Source organism: Emys orbicularis, chromosome 14 (genome assembly GCF_028017835.1).
Source record: "Emys orbicularis isolate rEmyOrb1 chromosome 14, rEmyOrb1.hap1, whole genome shotgun sequence".
In the NCBI taxonomy this organism is placed as follows: domain Eukaryota; kingdom Metazoa; phylum Chordata; order Testudines; family Emydidae; genus Emys; species Emys orbicularis.
Genome location: NC_088696.1, coordinates 30,580,614 through 30,603,156, shown reverse-complemented (window position 1 = coordinate 30,603,156; position 22,543 = coordinate 30,580,614). Strand labels below are relative to the sequence as shown.

The 22,543-nt window shown below is 37.9% G+C and overlaps 1 protein-coding gene across 1 annotated transcript in view; it reads left to right on the top strand.

Annotated features, from left to right (window-relative positions):
* RPGRIP1L (RPGRIP1 like) overlaps positions 1 to 22,543 on the top strand; it is a 125,524-nt gene that overhangs the window by 76,390 nt on the left and 26,591 nt on the right. The window contains exons 18-22 of the mRNA XM_065416580.1: positions 2,793 to 3,007; positions 3,896 to 3,979; positions 5,133 to 5,213; positions 7,686 to 7,848; positions 9,790 to 9,887. Coding sequence (XP_065272652.1) covers positions 2,793 to 3,007; positions 3,896 to 3,979; positions 5,133 to 5,213; positions 7,686 to 7,848; positions 9,790 to 9,887 — 641 coding nt within the window. The remainder of the gene's footprint in view (positions 1 to 2,792; positions 3,008 to 3,895; positions 3,980 to 5,132; positions 5,214 to 7,685; positions 7,849 to 9,789; positions 9,888 to 22,543) is intronic.

Below are 22,543 nucleotides of genomic sequence, written 5' to 3'. Positions count from 1 at the left end.
ACTCCCTAGATGGATATTGAACTGCATTAACTACTGCTATTGTGCATATGATCTTGAACCTCCTTCTGGAGCTTGAGTTCGCTCTACAAGATCTCTGTCAACTTCCATAGCCGCCTTCAATAATGTTCCGATCACAGAAATATGCGGAGCAGCGACTTGGGCATCTGCTTATACATTTGCTGAGCATTATGCAGCACCTGTGACTAGGCATCTGATGCTATATTTGGCTCGACTGTACTATGGTCAGTATTGCACTCAACTCTGAAGTCTCACCCCTCCATCAGGGGTACTTCCGTAAAGTCATCTAGAGTGGAGCACCCATAAGGACATTACTTGAAGAAGAACCACAGTTACTGCACAAGGTGAGGAACCTCTTTTTGCTTTGCCAATCTCGATTTCAGGATTGGGCAAGTTTCTGGCAACTCCACAGATATTTAAAACCCTCAGTATAAATTGTTTAAAACAAAAATCAGCCTTTAGTAGACTCTGAATAAATTGTTTTAGATAAAGCTATTTTGAAATATTACAGTAAGGACACAGAATATGGTATCTGAGAGAACCTGTTCTCCTAAGGCCTGAAAAACCTACAAGGTAGCCGTAGTGCATGTAAATCCATTGTCCAGCCACGATGGAAGAAACATGGGTGGAGTTGGATGAGGTTTAATTAGGCCACAACTTTATTCACTTAAAATATCTAACAGTACCCAGCAATAAATTGTATAGGGCAGGTTGTCATCCTTTCCTTAATTATTTCCACCATCCCTTATCTGGTCCCAGCCATCTCATGGCAGGAACCCCTTGGCCCTCCATTTATATGAGGGCTAAGAGGGCTATAAAAGGAGGGTGTTGGCTCCCCGCTGTACCAGACATAGGCGCTCTGAACCCCTGCTTCCTCAGATCCTTTAAGAGATGCTTTCCTTCACACCCTTTTTCAATCCATTTTATCTGACAATTGTATCCCTTCCACAAGAAGTACCTGCCTTTGGCTGTTTCCTCTTCTTCCTCCACCCTCCCCCCCCTCCCCCCACACACTTCAAGGTTCCCAGATATTTACTGATTTCTTCCTTAATATCAAACAAAAGTATATCTGTTGCCCAATTAGTTAGGTATACCCCATCCTCCCTGGGTGCCCAGTTAAATAAGTCCAGATGAGTAATTACCAATCCCTCTTGGTCACATATGAATTTAGCCACATCCCTATTCATGTACTCTCTAGCCCAGTGGTTCTCATCCAGGGGTATATGTACCCCTCGGGGTACACCGAGGTCTTCCAGGGGGTAGATCAACTCATCTAGATATTTGCCTAGTTTTACAACAGGCTGTATAAAAAGCACTGGTGAAACCAGTATAAACTGAAATTACATACAGACAAAATGAGAAAGTAAACAATTTTTCAGTAATAGTGTGTGATGACACTTGTATTTTTTATGTCTGATTTTGTAAGCAAGTAATTTTTAAGTGAGGTGAAACTTGGGGGTATGCAAGACAAACCGACTCCTGAAAGGGATACAGTCTGGAAAGGTTGAGAACCACTGCTTTAGCCTTTGCAACGCATGGAGGCTTTATGTCTTCCTTCTATACTCTCTGTTGCATCAGTTCAGACCAAATAATCATCACTCCCAGGAAAAAATTCTGGATCTGCCCCAAATCCCATTTAGCTCTGATCATCAAGTTGATTCTCCCACACATTCCTAAATCATTTTTACTGAAGTGAAAAATAGTCACATCCAGTGCCTGTTACCAGGCAAGGGGATACAAGGGGTATCAGCTGGTCCAGAAGTATTCCCCCTCTTTGATCCATTCCTTTGCTCCCTGTAGATTGCCCTTCCATCCATGCTGACTCAGGAATGCTTCATTATTGAGACCCAGTAGGTGAACCTGTGGGCCAAATGCACAATATTATGCACACTCATCTGTCACCAATTCCTTTGCCCAATCGTGATCCTGAAGGAAGGAATAAACATGAAGCGTTTTAGTACATAAACACTGAATTATCCTTGTTGACAGGGGCCTCCAACCTGTATGCATTTGGATGCCACCATTGATAGGCTTGATTTGTTGGGCTCCCATTCTAAGGTATCCTGTGGATGTGACCAATCAATCCTGAACAAATTCGCTAAGGGAACCTCAACAATAGGCATTCTTTTACGATGTCATGAACTGAAATTTCCTTCTCCAAAGTAACTCCCTATGACAGTAGCCCTCAAACTTTTTTACTGGCGACACCTTTCACATAGCAAGCCTCTGAGTGCGACCCCCCCCCTTATAAATTGAACACACTTTTTAATATATTTAACACCATTATAAATGCTGGAGGCAAAGCGGGGTTTGGGGTAGAGGCTGACAGCTCACGACCCCCATGTAATAACCTCGCGACCCCCTGAGGCGTCCCGACCTCCTGTTTGAGAGCCCCTGACCTAGAGGGAAACACTAGGAACAGCCTCACATGGATAAGAAATTTTATCGCTATGTTGTGTTTGAGAACCCCTGCCCTACGAGGAAAGAGTGGCACCTACACTACACTACACTTTGCCTGCTTTGCACTACTTTTTTCCCTCTTGTAATTATGGCCTTCCCTCAAAATCCTTTGCTTTAAAATACTCTCCATGTGAGACTTGAAATTACAGGAGGCATCCTTTTGCTTGGAATTAATATTCTAAAGCCTGTCTTGGATGTGGTTCTCAAGGGAGCTCAAGAAACTGAATGCTGTTCCTCTATAATTTTTGCATTACATGCTGTTTCACTTGGCATGATAACTATATAGCTAGATGGGTTTTGCACTCTCCTTTCAGGTACATTTGAACTAACAGATTCTGAAGGACATTCTGCTGGCACCATCAACGTTGAACTAAAATGGAGGTTTGCCTATCTACCTCCAAGTGGATCAGCAGTGGCAGCAGACCTAGTGAGTTACATCCAAAATGAAAAATCGATGGCAACTAAATTACCTGTGAAGGAGGAAGTGCCGACTCTAACCCTGACCCCTTCTTTTACTTCATCAATGACAGTAAGTAATCTAACAAATTCAAAGAAGTTTGAGATAGAAAAGATCTATTACAGTAGGTCATTCTGTCCAACCTTGCCAAGTAGGTTTAATCCCTACAATACAGTGCATTTAATAGAGACTAGTAGAAATACTTCATACAACCACCAGTTGGATTTCTGCTGGAAGAAAAAGCCTCCATGATGTCACTTTTGAAGCTTTTAAAAGTCTTCTGTACACATAGACAATTGTATAGGAGAGACAAAGCAAACACTAACCTCTTTAGATATAACCATTTTGTAGACATTTTAAATTATTTACCTTTTTGTTTTTAAAATAAGTAAATTCCAAATCCTCAATCAGATTTTACAGGGAAATATTTCAGTCTTGTTCATTAATTTTCCAAACATTGCTAGCTTCCACTGTGTTTCTACGTGTCACCTAGAAGTTCCCAGAAAAGGAACTGACGAAAATACAGACATCAGGAGAGCATGAGAGGAAAAAAGACACTCAGAAGCTGAATTATGAGGTAGTAGGCTGTGGCAGAACAGGCATGCCTGCGTCTTTGGCTTTCAGCTCTCTCCAGGCTTTTGGCACTTACTGTGTGGCTGGAGTGGTCAGCCAGCAAGTCCCTCTTGCTGTTCTCCTGCTTTCAGCCTTCCTCTAGTAACCACCTACAGCTTTCTCCAGGGACCTACTGAAGTTTCGTGGTGTCTGGAAGCTCTCCCAGGCAACTCTCACCTGCCCTTTTCCTGACTGACTCCTCCACTCTCTGTTTCTTCCCCGTTTCTGTGGTCCAGGTGCTAATTAGGAAGCAACTTATGAGTCATGGGTGCTTTGGCCTCTTTATTCTTAAAGGACCAGTACCACATTGTGGCAAACACCTTTTTTAATTATATTGATTTATCCTAGGCACCAAAGCCCAAACCAAGACAGCGTACTGCTCTAGCAGACAAGAAAGTGTCTTTTATGGATGTCAGCATACTACAGATTCCAGTGAGGTTTAAGTATTTTCTTAAGAGTTTATGTATTGAAAATGTACTCATGCAATAATTTAAACAAATTATAGTACCAATAATTACTATTTTAATCAGCTGAAGCCAGTTAACTAAAATGGAGTCTCTAACATCAGTTGTAAAATGTCCTGAGATGAGTGTTAAGTGTAGTTTATTATTTGTTAATATGGTGTATTAATTATATTTGGGCTATATACAGTTACTTTCTTCTGTTCCTAAATGCATTTGATAACCTTAATTAATCATATTAAAAACATAGTATCAGTGCTGATCTACAACTCTTCCTACTGTCAGTTAAATTTTAGTCAGAGTAAACTTTGTTTTGAACAGTAATAAATACCAAAGAGCATAAGTACAAACTAAGTCAGTCTATTGTAAGTTCACCATAGAAAATCAAATTCAGCACTGATTGAATCAAACTTTTTCAAAAGCCTGAATCTGAAAAATGAAAGTAGGAAGTGTGTGTGTTTATATGAAATATGTAAGGCTTCCACTTAAATGTAACTTTAGTCACATTAGACATATATAAGTAATATAAACATATTTTGGGACCAAATTTATTCACAAGGGCCATTCCCCCACCCCTTCCTAATTTGTCCCCACAAATATTTGAATACACATTTTTTGCCATTTGGAGTCTGTATACCTGATTTTCAGGTATAATTTGATGCATACGGTTGGGATTTTTAAAGGGAGTTAGGTGCCCAAACCCTATTGAAATTCAGTAGGATTTAGGTGCTCAACTCCATTCTTTGAAAGGTCCAGCTTTGCTGTCCAAATGACCTAAATTGCTAGCAAAAGTAATATTAGTAGAAGTTTCCATTAATTAAATAAAAAGAATCAAAACAGCTTTTTGTATGGATTATAGCCCAGACATTGCAGCATTGTACTAGTGTAAGAAAATCAGAAACACAAATGGGTTAGAAATAAATGTAAACCTTAGTAGTCTATGTACTTTGTCTGGTTATGATGCACTCAGGTTCCTAGATATTCATGTGACCATTTTGACAATACAAATAATTGCAGCTGCAAAAAGGAGGCTCGTTTGAAAGCTGGGCTGAGAGTCTACCTTTTATGTGCTAATTTTGCAATATCAGTTAAATATGTCTCCTTATTGTGTACCAATACCTTAGAGCCCTATTGCTGATGAAGACAATGAAGAAATTTCACAGAAAATTAAGGCTGATACACCCACTGTTTCAAATGTTCCAGAGGTATGAGGTGGTTCAAGTTTTATGATGTCATATACCAATTTGCGCTTGAATTCTGTTGATATGTTGATAGCTGTAGCAGAAAATTCAATATCAGATTTGTTTAGTCATGCGCTAAGAGTAAAACTGTAATACAGTGATATCCTAATTGTTTGGTAATTAGAATTTTAATTGGTTCTCTTGATGAATAACTATAGTAAAGAAATTGACTAAGTGGTCAGGAATGAACTTGGTATCAACATTATCATCCAAGTGCTGTGTGTTCATCAACTGCTAAGTAACTAGGAAATCCAAGATAAGAATCTAAGAGAAAAAAATTACTTGATTTGTCAGGCAGGTCAAATGAATGTTTTAGTAAATGGTTTTATACAGGCATACAAGACATGTCATGTTGTATATTAAAGAATCGAAAGTACAGTGCCAAAAAGGATTAGAGTTCATGGAAGGAACGTGCATAGTGCTCCCATTATGGGCTGCTGTCCGACTTACTGCTTCTTTACATGGTATGTAGCCTTCCAACTGTACATGCAGAGGAAATAGAAAGGGGAAAAAAATACATTTAACAGGCTAAGCCTGGATCAGTATTTGGATGGAGGAAATTTCATTAAATGCATTGAAATATAGGTGATTCAGTGACTGACATTATTTCCTCTCAACCACTACTAAGCTAGTAATATTCCTAATAATTTTTTGCAGTTTTCTAGTGATCATCTTTAAAGGCAGGGAGGAGATGCATTTAATTCAAGTGTTAAAAGCATAATAAAAGTTATGCTTTTAACACTTGAATTAAATGCATCTCCTCCCTCCCTTTAAAGATGATCACTAGAAAACTGCAAAAAAATTCCACCAACTGTGGAATATATGCTGAATATGTAAAATACCAAGGGTAAGAAAAGTATTAAATACATAATTTATTTTAAACCTACCCTTTCTTTTCTTTTTTTATCTCTTGAAATGATGGATAACCACCTTTTGGTTCACCTGTCCAGTGTATTACACTAGTGAAGTCACATTTGCCATTTCACTAAACTGGAGACTTTACCTTTCTCTGTTCCCCAGAGGAAAATAAGGATAATTAAATCGTTTTGGAAACCTGTGCAAGGATATTCATTTCTGGCACCTGGCCTTCCTTCCCAATCTAAGACATTTAGATTACACCTCTCTTACTGCCAGCAGTGGCTGCAGCAGAAACTTGGCAGAAACAGTGCTCCTGACAGATTATCAGTCTGGTGAGCTAACAGAACAGTGGTTCAGTGCTCCTGATTTTACGTTCATACTCCTCTGTTTAAAGCTTATTTTGAGGGCAAATAAGCAAGCTAATTCCTCCTATTCACCTCAGGAGAACACATTTAAAGGGGTTTGGTTTTCCTGGCTGCACTCTTTCTGTTTGTTCCTCCTTCTCCCTTCAAGGCAGAGCAGGCCAAATAGAATGAGCCAAAGACTACAAGGAGTTCCATCTGTTAGGAGATCATCTCGTGAGCTGCAAAAAGGGAGCTCTGCCACTGCCACTGTTTTTCATAAAGAATGCTCCACTGGCCAAGGATTGTCTGGATCACACAGTGTCCGAGCTCGGACGTGTCTCCTGTGCCAATGGAGGGCCTAAAGCCAGCTTCATACCAGAAGAGAATTGTTCAATTGGTGGAAGAGTCCTCAGTGGCTTCTTAAAGTTCATTTGTTAGGCTGCAGTGGTCTAGAGTGGAGGGACTCACCTGGCCCAAGAATAGAATGGTTATGGGAAGCCTTGGAGCCCCATGCCTCCAATATTGTAGGAGGACAGGTGAAGCTCAAATGTCTGACTTGGGAGAGAAATCAGACCCAGAAAGAAAATGATCTGGTAACAAACTTTACTGGGCTCCCTATAGAGCAGATAAAACTTACTCCAGCAGAATTGGTGGGTGTAATATCCCTGATTTAGTACATATTGAAAAAGGTACCATGATCTGTGATTTCAGTGGATCTGAAAGAGGGGGGAAAGAGAACTTTAGAATAAATTATAAACTAAAGGCTTCTCTTATCCTAGATTTTTGAGGCATTAAACATATAATTTTTAAACTGGCTCTTTTTTAGTGCTATTTGCAGTTCATGAAGACTAATGCAGTGCATGAAGGCTAATCAAGGTTATAAAAATACCATCTGAATAATATTTTTTCTAAAAATAAATGGTTTAAAATACAAGTTAAATGTTTTGAAATCATCAGAGACAGATGCCAAGAGATTTTATGAATTATATCTTTAGAAAATGTAAATGGTTATGAATGTGTCCTTTTTACTCTGTCAGATATTTGTTATTGCAGTTGATAATTGATGAGCTTTTCATTGCTCTCTGTCCTGTTTAAGCTATATTGTTACTAATAGGTCACATATATAATGCATACGAGCCATAACTCTTCAAGTTTTAAGTCTCAGTAACTTTTCCTATTCTAGTAGGTATTATAAATACCACAGAATGTCTATAAATATACCTACTTATTTGAGGTTATACAGGAAACAGTGGCAGATGATAAAGTAAAGGAAACTTCTGGAGAAATTCAGCAGGAAAAAGATGACCTCTCTCAGCTATCTGAGGGTCAATTGGCTGACCAGAGCTCGGCTACTTCTGGAGATGAAACAGAAATAACTGAGGAATTGGAACCAGAAGGTAACTTTCATTTTTATAAATTATAAATGAATCTATTTAATTAATAAAGCTACCACTCTTTCCATTTTAAGCATTTGTTGTTAACAGTGGGAGCTATCTCATTATAAGAAGGTTCATGACAGAAATTATATGGCTGTACTTGGGTGGGTTTGTTGGTGTTATTCTTAGCCCAACTGGAAGCTATATAGTAATTGAATGCAAACATTTGGTATCTGACCTAGTTTCATAAAATATTAAAGGAAACCTGGCTTCTGTTTTAAATGTCTTTATATTCTCCCTTCAGAAGAGTGACGTTCTAAAGAATATTTTAAAAAGTGTTCTCCTTTTGTCTGCAGATAACAGTATTATCAGAGATCATCTCAGAAAATGAGAGGGCAGTACATTTTATCACATCTGTGACTTCAAGTTGTTAGCAGCAGATTTATATACAGACTACAAAAGCCAGGTCATCCTATTCTAGCTCTTATTTTAAGCTTAGTATCAGGGAATCAAGCTGAGTCCTTGTCTACTAAATAAGGGCAGGAACAGGATACTAGATTTTTACATTCAATTGTTTATAGCTTCTTGTTAGGCCTTCTGTTCTCATTAGGAATGCAAAAATCAAGAGTTAACTCCCTTTGCTTTTTATTTTATTTATAATTCTTTTTTACTCCAGCAAAACTGAGCTGAAGGCTTTGTAGAAGTGTCTGCCTGAATCCAACCCTAACCTGTTTCTGAGAAATTATTTTGCAATGTAGTTATTTATGTGCAAGCTGCTGAAATCTAAACAGTGGAAATCCACAGATTAAATCAATATCCTTTTAGGGGCTGTCAATTAATCGCAGTTAACTCAAGCAATTCAATCAAAACAAATTAACTTGATTTAAAAAGTTAATCACGATTAATCACAGTTTTAATTGCACTGATAATAACAGAATACCAATATACATTTATTATAAATATTTTTGGATTTTTTTCTACATTTTCAAATATATCGATTTCAATTACAACACAGAATACAAAGTGTATGGTGCTCACTTTATATTATTTTTATTACAAATATTTGTACTGTAAAAAAGATGAAGAAATAATATTTTTCAATTCATTTCATACAAGTGCAATCTCTTTATTGTGAAAGTGCAACTTACAAATGTAGAATTATTTTTTTTATATAACTGCACTGAAAAACAAAACAATGTAAAACTTAAGAGCCTACAAGTCCACTGAGTCCTACTTCTTGTTCAGCCAATCGCTAAGAGAAACATGTTTGTTTATGTTTACGGGAGATGCTGCTCCCTTCTTCTGATTTATAGTATCACCTGAAAGTGAGAACAGGTCTTTGCATGGCACTATTGTAGCCAGTGTTGCAAGGTATTTACATGCCAGATACGCTTAAACATTAGTGTGCCCCTTCATGCTTCAACTTGTAGATTATCTTTTTTGCAGTGCAAATATTTGTAATAAAAAAAATATGAAGTGAACACTCTACATTTTGTATTCTGCATTGTAATTGAAATCAATATATTTTGAAAATGTTGAAAAACATCCAAAAATATTTATAATAAATGTAAATTGGTATTCTGTTATTGTTTAACTGTGCAATTAAAACTGCGATTAATCGCAATTAATTTTTTAAATAATTTGACAGCCCTAATTCCTATATTAAACTAATCTTTGTTTACCCTGTTGTTTATCACAGGAGATTTGATACGATTGTATCTCTGTTTCCACCATCATACCCATTAGTGTTTTTAGCAGATCAGAAGAAAAACAAGGTGACTTTCTAGACCATTTAATAGTCATTGATTTGCCTGTGTCATGGTCTGCAAATGATAAAAGATTTGCATAACTCTCTCAAACTATATTTATTAGAAAAACTAATATTCTGCACCTAGGTTTCTCAACAAATCTCAAATGGACTACAAGTATAGAATTTAACTGTTTCCCCCCCCCCCCCAACAGATCAAGATAATAGACAGGCAACTGATGCCATGGAATCAATAATAACTGACAGTGATGACTGTATTGTTCCTAGCCCAGTGTCCAAGAATATTAAACAGGTCAGTCAGTATATTTATGGCAATTAAATGCTTCTGTTTGGGAAATTATGTAAATCTAAGAAAAACATACTTTAAATGCGTCTTCCTCTAATATCAGCAGTGAGGTATCAAGGGCTAGATTTTCAAAGAGCCTTCAGTTTGTATGTGTACCTGTTTTCAAACTGAAATAGGGAACTTGTGCACACACATCAGGTAACTTAGCCTAATGACCTGATTATGCATGCAAATAGAGGTTTTCTATACATATAAATTAAGCTGTAAATTTTCAGTGATCTTCAAAACTTGGGCCTCAGGTCAGACAGTTACAGATCTGACTATATAATACATGTGCAGATACATGTTTGTAAGCATAAACAAATAATATTAAAATTATATGCAGATATCTTTTGTGTCCAATACAACTGTCTTGCTTAGGAAGCATGTCCCTGCACTGCTTCCCGCAGCTCCCATTGGCCGGAAACGGCGAACCCGTGTAAACAAACTGTCTCACGACCCGCCAGCAGAATACCCTGACAGGCCACGGGCCACAGGTTGCCCACCACTGATCTGGAGGAATCCCATTTTCAGTCAAAAGGAGTTCTGCAGGAGTGCTGGAACAGGCTTTGGTAATTTTTGGAATCAGATTTCAGTTAATCTGAATTTTAAGGGACAGCAGTTTTAGAAGTGTAAATGTTACTAGATTAGACTATTCTAAAAATTAGTCTTCTTTTAGTAATTAGTAAAGAAATGTAATTAATTTTTGTGTGTTAATTAATCTAATAACTGAAGATGTTGTTAGGAATTGTATAAATTCTAGAAGTTCTGTTCTTCAACAATGATGCCATTACCAAATTACAAGAAGGCTTATAGATAACTTGCCTTTAATGTTTCAAGAGGTGGAGAGGCCATTTTCAGTGTAAGTTCCATGTCAAATTATAACCACTTGTTGATTAAAACACTACTACCAAAATCTTAACAGTAATATTTAAATGTGTTATTTGGTTAAAATATATTGCATTAATTAATTTTATGGTGCCTGCTCGGTGATACCAGAACCACACACAGTATCTTGTTCTATAGAATAAAAGTTATTTGTGAACAATTTTAGCAGTGGATGCTTGTGTTAAGATATTTCTGTAATAATAGTATCTGCTTTACAAGAATTGAATATGTTTGTAATTAGAATTTATTAGAACGTTAATACTTACAATTCTTGCTACTAAAATATTTGTGCTAGTCTAAACTACTGAGAAGCATAAATCTTGTTAGAAATTCTGCAGTTAATCTTATCGATGTGTGACTGCTGTGCTTTAAGTACTTTAATTTTAATTTTTTCCCAATTTTAATACTTACATCTAATCTTCTATAGACAAATTATTTTTAATAATTAAGGGTCTGATTGATCCTCAACTCTTAAGAGTTAGGTCAGTAGGAGGCAAGAGGAGGAGTAGATTGAGAAAACGACCCTTTGGGGTGGGCACGTTGGAACTGGAGGCTGATTTGCGGAGAGGGAAACTGGGACAGTGAGTTTCAATGGGAGGGGAAACAGGTACTGACTGGGCAAGGAGAGTTGGACTGAGATCTAGTGGGGCAGGGGAAATTAGGGGAGAGGAGACCGATCTGATTAGGAGCTGGAGCAAAGGGGGAGAACAGGGATTGACAGGACAAAGAGACTAGGATCTGGGGGGGAGGGGAGGAGCTCTGAGATTGGACATGGAGCCCAGGGCGGGAGATTGGGACTGAAAGTAAGTGGGATGGAGAATGTGAACAGTGGGATGTAACTGGAGGCCAGGGTGGGGAAGAGAGACAGACAGGGTGAGGAGCTTGGAACTGGGACTTGCTGGGCAAAGAGCTGGGGACAAGAAGCTGAGAGATTGGGGGGGGAGTGGAACCTGGGAATGGCTGTATGAAAGAGATTGGGACTAGCATGAGAAACCTGAGGAGTGGAGACTGGGACTGGTTACATAAGAGAATGTGACTGGAATGAGGAGCCAGGGTGGGGGAAAAACAAGACTGGGACAAGCACAGGTTGGAGGAGACCAGGCAGAAGGGGTCACACTTGGGGAAAATGGGCAGAAGAGTCTATGCCCACTAGAGAACACCTCTCCAGCGTCTGGAATAGAATCCAAGATTCCTGAGTCTCACCATTCCTCTGCTGTCAAAAAATATCTGTAAAAGCAACTGGTAAAGTGTCCCATCTTGTCTAGTGCTGGCCCACATGCAGGATTACAACCTACTACAGCTATTATTTACGCCATTGGTTGAAGTGGCAGACGTCTGTGTGGTGGATCTATCATGCTGATGACCCGTGTGGGTGTCACTGTGATGCCACATGATGGAATTTTTCAGTTTGCTTTTTTTAAAAACCTGGGAAATTACACACACACACACACACACACACATACTGTGTTGGGAGGACTTTGTTAATGTTGCAAAGTCAAGCACTCAGAAGCTAGAAAATGCCAGAATTAAGGTTGCATGAATTCAGGTCCCTTGTGTATGCATTATGTTGCAGTCTTTAATTACATGATGACATACAAAGACCCCTGCCTCCTTCAGTGAACAGTATGGACCTGCTCTGGGGATGAATTTGGGGGGGGGGGTGTAGTGCAAGAGGCTGTTTTCTGTAAGAACCCTGCTTCATTCATTGCAGAAGTTGGAAAGTGTGGAGTGAAAGAGGCAGGGTGGTGCAGGATGAGAGGTTGGTCTCATGGTTATTGAATCCCTGCCTCTGCCACAGAATTCTGTGTGATGTGATTCCAGTCAAGTCACACCAAAATTTCCATAGTTGATTACTAATTGTGTTCCTCGTTTTCTGGGTGCCTGACTTGATGTCCTGCAGTCTGATTTGCAAAAGTACTGAGCACATACAACAGGACCTGCAGTCAATGAGAGCTGTTTTTGACATATATTGTAAAATGCTGCATAACGCTAAGTACTCTGAAAAATCAAGTCCTAGGTGTCTCAAATTGGACACCCAAAATTAGTGGAAACTTTGGAACTTAATATCTCTGTACTTCCATTAAGTACAGCTCGGGCTACTAAGACCTAACACCTTGAAAGAATGCTGTGTTGGGCTGACCCGAAACCATGAAAGGGATCTCTGTGAAAACATAGGAGCTACCATTTATGATTTATATTATTGTTTTTTTCATTTATTGTTTGTTAAACTGCACAAAAGGAAAGTGCAGCTAGAGGCTTTCATCAGCCTGGTGCCACTTTGAGTTAAAACAGAACTCACGCATTAATTGCTTGCCCATAGAGAGTAATTGTGTTTGAAACCTGAATCTCCAAGAAACTTTCTCTCTTGTTATTCTCTTCCTGATCCTGTACTTCATGCAGAAAACCTGCCAGTGATTGTCTTATTTACACAGAAAGCACCAGTTCTCTCTCTGTGGCAGACACCATGCCCACTGTTCAAGAGGAGTAATTTCCATTCTCATGACCTCCACAATACCAGAGTACCCACCCTGTCCTTATCAGCCCCTTGCCTCACTTCCATTGACTTTAAGATGTTGACAACACATTAAACTGATATTTAGTTTTTAATCAGCTGAAATGTTCACAGATCATTTTTCTTATCCTTCCTCATCTTTCTTCTAACTGCAGCACTGAGAGCCATTTTTCCAAAGAAGCTTTTTCACAATCTCTGTCTTCGTGGTGCAACTTTGCTCATGCACTCTATTGCATGTACTGTTTTGTGCATTTGTATAAATGATAGAATGTGAAAAGAGCATTTCCTTGACTTTAGCATGCAAAGGGGAGTTTCATGAGTAGTTTCTACTGTTGTTTGTATGCACAAGAGATAATAAAAATGGTTTGCACATAATTACACACACACAACATAGAACAAGTTTGGAAAACTTGGTTCTGTACATTTTCTTTACTAAAAATGTGGTAAGTGTCTTCTAAAGACAAGGAGAATAAAGACTTTAATTTAGCTGAATAGACCTGAAGTTGAGTCTTTATAAAGTAAAGACGTTAGTTCCTCGAAAAAAATTGACTGTAAGATTTCTAACTGTCTCAAGTACTTGAGTGATTTTTCCTGTTGTGTCTGAGAGGGTTATTTGAGTGATATCACACTGTTATAACCTACTTGGGCTGAGTGACCTTGGCTTTTTAACATTCAAAAATGTGATTATCTACAATGGTCAATAATAGTCTGATTTGTGGTCAGACACTATCTCAGTAAAGCATGAGCAACATCTTATAATGTAACCAGCTACATTAAGCAATGTTTCATGCATGATTGGCTGCACATCTATTCATCATTTTTCACAGAGGTTCAGAAGTGCTACCACATATCTGAATTAGAGAGAGATACCTAAGTAATTTTAATAGGTGGAACTGCATTATATTTAATTACTTAGTGAATGCCATAAAATTCTTTAATCTGTAACAGTGTGAACTAAACAGGAAATTACTCATCACCATTAAGCCAAACGATGTAGTTGATGAACAAATTTAGAGTTGTACTGAAGTTTATCTTATCAAAATGATTTAAGCACAATCATAAAAGATTTTCTGTTTTAGAAAGATTAGTTTATGGATCATTAGCATCTTCCTTTCCCTATTGATCTGTTCACCAGGAAACAAAGCAAATGTGCAAGAAGGTAGATAAGATTACTGAAGAACCTAGAAGTTTCTAAGTATTACATCAATAGATTTGAAATAAGGTTGGTGTTGGTGGCCTGGAGCATATAATTCAAAATTAGGAGAAAAATGGGTTCCTGTATCTGAAAATTTAGTTAATTCAAAGAATACAATTTATAAAACTTAGATTGAACTAATTTTCTTTTAATTAAACATCAGTACCTTACTTTTATGTCTGAGATAAATATCCTGCAATCATTAAAACACTGTAAATAAAACTTCTGATTTTTACAGATCATGCTAATTATACTGTGAATCTGAACTGCATGCCACACTGTTTAAGCCATTTAAGATCATACTATTTCTTTTTTGCATGTTGCAAATCAGACAGTTCATGGTTTTTGCTTAGATATGTTGATCATAAAAGGAATCTAACAGATTTTCCAGTACTTAGCTGTACTACTTGCTTCTTTCTCTTTTCTTCATGTCTGTGATGTATAATTAATCATAGATTACTTCATTTTGTTTCATTTCATTTACAACATTTATGAGCTTCACTTTGTCGGTATGAAATGCTTGTCCCCTTCTTTCCTTTCCAAAGTGGCGTAATTAGTGTTAGCATCTTTTTAAACAGGCTACATAAAGTTTAGTGGCTGGATTAAATCAAGTCATTAACATAATGTGCTATACAATTTGCCCCTATCTCTTTTCGTTTCCAGTACATCAAAGTGCCACAGAGTGCCAGTATAATTGGGCCTTGCTAGCTTGTCAGGTTCAGTCAGGCTGATGGCTGATGCTTTTACTAAAAAGCTTCCAGGCATGATAATTAATAGAGAAAAAAGTCAGGGAAATGTAAAACTTTGGACAGTTCTCTATGAATATTTCATACATTTGAATAATCCGAAGTTAACATTATCAATTTGATGTATAATACATTGATTAAAAGCCTTGTTTCGGGTCCTCAAAATATACATCAAAACTAGGAATTTGCATTTGCTTTGGCATAGTCTAAAAAAATTAACAATTGCCTTTTCTCTTCCATCCCTCCTCCCTTCACCCCCACCTCTGCACTTTATCATCTTGAGTAATAATATAGTTTTCAATTATCACAATAAAATTTACTGCTGTCAGCTTCCAAGTTATTTTAAAATGTGCCCGCAAGGCAATTACTGGCAAAAGCAATTTATACAATGGTGGTCCCGTTTTCCTTTTAGGTATGTTTACATCTTTTTCCTTCATGGCAGATATGGTAAGGGCATTTTGCGTGCACTAATAGTAGTTTAATGAAAACTGTCATAATCAGTTTCTCCAAATGAAGATCTCATGATGTAATTAATTTGGATGTTACTGTTAAATAACAAGAACCAGCAATGCCAGGTGGTTGTGGTTCTGGTGTTCAGTAAAATGTGTTGTGAAAGGTTGAACATCCATAATGCACACAGTGAAATGTGCATAGTAAGAAGCAATAAACACTTTTCAATTTTTAATATGCTCCTTTTGCACTGGCATTGAATATCATTTATGAATTATATGCATACATCAAAGGGGAGAATATATTTTTATCATTACAGTAGATGTAATGGGCCTGATTTTCATTGGGGCCTTATCCTGGCTTCCATTTGTGCATACAGGTCTTCTTGCATGTGCATATACTATGAAGTATCACCCACATGTAAGTTTGAAATTCTAATGTGATTGGATAGAACTTACCCATGTAAAACCTGGCACCTGCACACACAAACTTGCAAATACAGGTGTTACAACCCCAAATGGATTCATAGGTGTGCGTATGCAGAGCTATTCATACATAAGTGGAGGCTGGGGCCTGAAAATCAGGTACACTGGTCCAAATCTTCATCGAATGTAAATCGGTACAGCTCCCTGAGTCAGTGGAGCTGTGCTAATTTACACCAGCTGAGGATCTGGACCATTACATTCAATGTTAAAATCATGGCTGCCTTCTTATGCTCCCCTCATCCTTCCCTCCTGCAGGACTATAATACATTCAGGTTACTCTGGCTATATTTGCTTGAGCTCTAACTTCACTGAGGGTTGCTGGGTATTCAGCACTTTTGAAAATCTGACTACTTATTTAGGTGCCTAAATATAGATTTAGGAGTTTCTGATAACCAATTTTTAAAATCTTGGCCTGACTCTGTCATGTGAGGCTGGTGCTTGTACTTTGTCCAAAATTTCATAAGCCTTAGTCGTCTTTCATTTTCCACTTGTATTTCATTCATGATTTTTATCCGCTAGTAATACCTCTGTCTTGCCAGGATTTGACTTCAACCAGCATGCTCTCATCCAAATCCAGCCTCAGTCAGACATTGGGAAAATATGAACACCGTACTGGCATGTATGGTGAAGGAAGAAATTGAATCCTTCATCTAGTACCATCTACCCCACTGAGGTTCTGAAAGCAAGCTATTAAAACCTCATGGTCAGTGTTTTCAAAGGCTGCTGACACATTTAAGAGAATAAGCATTAACCTATGACCATATTCCATCATTAAGAGGTCATGATTAGTCAATAAGATCAAAAAAGGACTAAAGCCAAAGTGAAAGGGTGAAAGAAGTGTGAAGAGTCCAGGTAATATCAAAATTATCTTTCAATAACCTTCTCAACAATCTACTCTGATAAAGGATTTGATGGACCCCACTTAAACAGATAAGGTACCAGTGTCCACAAATTTCTTCAATGCACCATAGCAAGGAACAGGAATGAAGTGCATAGCAGTTAAAGGGTATTGGATTTCTAGAAGGCAAATGTCAGGAAATTGAAGTGTAATGCATACCAGAATTTAAAAGAATTAGCCAGTGAACTTACTGAACCACTGACAGCTATTTCTGAAAAATTATGGAGAACTGATCAACTGCCAGAAGATTGAAAAATAATTAAATATGGAATCAATCTTCTGAAAACAAATCAGATTGTAGGAGTTACCAAATGATATACGTTACTTCTGAATCTAGTGAAATAATGGAACAAATATTAAGAGGGAGGGGGCTGAGATAAAAAAAACACCACCACTAAACATCTAAAAACTAATGGACTGTGAATGGTAGGCTGTATGAATTTATGAAGAAATAATCTTGCCAGACGAGCTTAATTCAACTAAATAAATCAAATAGAAAATATTAGTAAAACATCTGATACTACAGTACATCATGAAATCTTCCCCTCACAACTAATTAAAATGGCTTGGATGTTGAAAGCTCTTTAGCCTGTTTTCCTAACAACAAAAGTGATATAAGGAGAAGTTTCAAATAGCGTTAGAAAATTTATTTAATAGCTTAATTGATTAATGAGAAGATGGTGCAAAGAGCTTAAGAAAATTTACTGGTGATATTGGGCAGAAATATTATAATACAAAGGTGCCAAGTGAGTTTAGAAATGTGGGTAGAAAATAGCACATGATTTTCAACATGAAAAAACACAAGCTAGTACATTTTGAGGAAAAATGAAACCGAAAACACAGATATTCACTTGGAAGAAAAAAAACCTGGAGAGCAATAATGTTGGAAAAGCTCTCTAGATAATAGTGAACAGTAATCTAGATGTGAATGCGCAATGCAATATAATCACCAAAAAAAAAGACTTGATTTTTGTTCTGGATGTTCAGAATAGACGTTTAGTGCTTCTGTATACAACTCAGGTTCAGCCAAACCTGGAATATTGTAGCCACTTCTGGGAATCTTTGTGAGAGTTTCTGTTTTCCTATAGGCTAAAAAAAGATTGGGAAACCGTTGTGGTTTTTTTTTTTAAAATGACATGTTACAGTTACTGTTCTGATCAGCAGTATTTAATTAGTCTGTTCATTGCCACAACTGTCTCCACTTTCTGATATAATACAGAGCTATCAAAAAGCTGGTTTGACTGCTGTTTTGATCTGTACCTCTCCTTGAAAGTCTACATTTAAAAGTTGGGAAAAGAGAAAAGTGCAAGATGCTACTCTGTAAGATTGTAATATACAACACAGAATTCTTGATAATGACATTGACATTATTAGGACTGGTTAATTTATTTACAGTTTGTTCCTAGACAAAAAGCAAAAGAAAAGAAAACCCATAGTAGATCTCTTCCATAAGTGAAAAATTGGTAAGAGTGCTGAAGTACTGCTAAAGTATTGGTTAACACGCCTTTGTTTGGTACAGCTGAGCACTCTTCATTTTCATGAAAATAAAGAGAACTTTGTTTATGGTTGAACATTATTTCATAGTTTGAGAGACTGCCACGTAAGAAAAATGTAATTATTTTTAACTATAGTAAAGAGGGAAAGACTGAGGCTAGGTCTACACTGGGGGGGGGGGGAATCGATTTAAGATACGCAAATTCAGCTACGCAGATAGCGTAGCTGAATTCGACGTATCCGATCCGACTTACCCCGCTGTGAGGACGGCGGCAAATCGACCGCCGCGGCTCCCCCGTTGACGGTGCTTACTCCTACCTGGGCTGGTGGAGTACGCGCTTCGATTCGGGGATCGATTGTCGCGTCCCGACGAGACACGATAATTCGATCCCCGAGAGATCGATTTCTACCCGCCAATCCAGGCGGGTAGTGAAGACCAGCCCTGAGTATTTGACAGACATAACATCACCATAAAAAACAGCTGAAGAAGAAATTAATGGAAATGTTAATGTTCCCAGAACAAACTTAATTTTTCCAGTGCAGTTTTTATGTGGTAAAATAAACTAAATGATTAAATGCTTGGCAAGTACGTTGTGAATTTAAATAGATTGGCAGGGATATTTTAGTTAAAACAATTCTGAAATGAAACACTAAATGATAGGTTTCTTTATGGTTCACAAAGCCTGTGCTACGAGTCCACTTGCTTCAAGCTGCACTTACAAAAGACTTAATAATAGTCTTTGGCCATAGAGAGACACCCAATTTCAGAATAAAAAAACACAAATGGTACAACATTTGGAAGTAAGCAATTTTGACTAGGTTTTGAAAGAAGAGCATAGTGTCTCGGTAAACCAAACCAGGCCCATTATCTTAGTTGCACCACTGTGACTTGTGACTAGACTGTGGAAATCTATGACCAACTAGAAGAGCTCGCCCCAGACAGAGTACCGGTAAAATGTTTGCACCAAATGCCACTTAGGAAATATCTTAGAACAAAATATGTTGCAGGAGAATTTGAGGATCTGAAAAGGACAGCACCAAAGATAGGTGAGAGTGAAGAAAAAAAATTTACTCCTTGAGATATAAGTTTAAGGCCATTTATTTTTTATTTTTGCTCCTTTTTTTTTCCTGAAAAATTCCTGGCTTTAAAAAAACTATTATTGAGGTTTTACCAATTTGTTTCTTCACCCAAATTTTGGAAGTGATGGAACTCCCTAAATCTGGCTCATTGCAGCTACATCATGGTGGCACAGAGCCACAGTATCGAGACCATCACCATGAGTATAGAGGCCACTGCAACCTGTGAGTTTCAGACATCATGGGCCCTTTGCTTTCAGTTTTTACTGATTTTTCACTTTTTAAAATGTTTTTGTGATAAACACTGATACATTCCTGGGAAATTTTAAACAAAATAAAAACCAAAACTAAAGGGTACTGATAAATGGTTGTATAGTCAAAATGGAAATTGACAAAAGGGCTGCAGTTTCTCTGTTTTCAGACAGGACATATAAAGATTTGGTAAGGTGCCTTTAGATGAAAAACAGTGTGTACATAAATGCTATGTCAGAAATTATAGTATATTTTTGGTAAATTCCAGGTAAAAGGAGAATACCATAATAACTAGTATAATTTGAATTTAACTTTAACAAGGAAGCCAATGGTTATAAGTAACCTATTGACTAGTTGACTCTACTAGTTGATTAACCATTAATTAAAAACATCTATTAATCATTTATTAACCCTTTATAAACATACCCTTAATGAAAAGAGTGACCTAAAACATTAGTATTTTTAATTACCGGTATATTGGATTCCTTCTTAAATTCTTGAATACTTTTCATAAGGGTGAAGAAACAGTAACTGGGTAAAACACTTATGCCTAAATTGGTACCAAATGAATGTTTTCTGGAAAACTGGAGCCCTTAAGTGGCTGACTTATTTTATGTCTGTGGCATCAAGTTTTACACAAAATAAAAATAGAATGTATGATAATAGGTGCACATCAACACTGCTTAGTCACCCATTCAGAGGGACTAAATATTTTTTTAGGCATCTGCCAAAATCTACACCTGGAGGGCAAATGCATGATACTCAAGTTCTGCTCTGGCAAAAAAGGCTTTGTACAAATAGCTTTGTGAGGTTCTGTATTTATTTTGTTGCAGTTATGTGCAGATAAACTATAATAATTTTACAAGTAGAAAAAAAAGGGTTTTGGATTTTTCCCTAACTATAGCCCTAAAAAACACGGTCTAGAATTTGAATTTTCTCTAGCTCACACACTACGTGTAGTAAAGAGTCATTAAATGGAATATTAACAGTTCTATTGGTGATACATAAATTCAGAATAGAATACAGCTCACTCACTCAGCTGTATTGGCTCTGCTCCACTGACAGGAAAAGAAAGTAGTACGAACTTACTTTTGTCACTAATTAGGACTTGGAATAAATGAGGAACAGGTGTACTGAGCAATAAGCTGCTATTTACATAATCACTTTTCATAGTACTGAAATGTACTTTTACTAACTGAAAATGTGCTGTTTGATAATTCCTTCTGTATTTTCTTTATACTCCTTTCTAAAGAAACTAACATGCAAAATACATAGATTTTAAAATATAAGCCCCTCCCCCCCCTTCAAAGTTAGGCCAGAGTGGGGCATTCAAAGTTTTTGGAAAGTGTAGGGGACAATTTCCTGGTGCAAGTGCTGGAGGAATCAACTAGGGGCAGAGCTCTTCTAGACCTGCTGCTCACAAACCAGGAAGAATTAGTAGGGGAAGCAAAAGTGGATGGGAACCTGGGAGGCAGTGACCATGAGATGGTCGAGTTCAGGATCCTGACACAAGGAAGAAAGGAGAGCAGCAGAATACGGATCCTGGACTTCAGAAAAGCAGACTTTGACTTCCTCAGGGAACTGATGGGCAGGATCCCCTGGTAGAATAACATGAGGGGGAAAGGAGTCCAGGAGAGCTGGCTGTATTTTAAAGAATCCTTATTGAGGTTGCAGGAAAAAACCACCCCGATGTGTAGAAAGAATAGTAAATATGGCAGGCGACCAGCTTGGCTAAACAGTGAAATCCTTGCTGATCTTAAACGCAAAAAAGAAGCTTACAAGAAGTGGAAGATTGGACAGATGACCAGGGAGGAGTATAAAAATATTGCTCAGGCATGCAGGAGTGAAATCAGGAAGGCCAATCACACTTGGAGTTGCAGCTAGCAAGAGATGTTAAGAGTAACAAGAAGGGTTTCTTCAGGTATGTTAGCAACAAGAAGAAAGTCAAGGAAAGTGTGGGCCCCTTACTGAATGAGGGAGGCAACCTAGTGACCGAGGATGTGGAAAAAGCTAATGTACTCAATGATTTTTTTGCCTCTGTCTTCACGAACAAGGTCAGCTCCCAGACTGCTGCACTGGGCAGCACAGTATGGGGAGAATGTGACCAGCCCTCTGTGGAGAAAGAAGTGGTTCGGGACTATTTAGAAAAACTGGACGAGCACAAGTCCATGGGGCCGGATGCGCTGCATCCGAGGGTGCTAAAGGAGTTGGCGGATGTGATTGCAGAGCCATTGGCCATTATCTTTGAAAACTCATGGCAATCGGGGGAGGTCCCGGATGACTGGAAAAAGGCTAATGTAGTGCCCATCTTTAAAAAAGGGAAGAAGGAGGATCCGGGGAACTACAGGCCAGTCAGCCTCACCTCAGTCCCTGGAAAAATCATGGAGCAGGTCCTTAAGGAATCAATTCTGAAGCACTTAGAGGAGAGGAAAGTGATCAGGAACAGTCAGCATGGATTCACCAAGGGCAAGTCATGCCTGACTAACCTAATTGCCTTCTATGAGGAGATAACTGGGTCTGTGGATGAGGGGAAAGCAGTGGATGTGTTATTCCTTGACTTTAGCAAAGCTTTTGATACGGTCTCCCACAGTATTCTTGCCAGCAAGTTAAAGAAGTATGGGCTGGA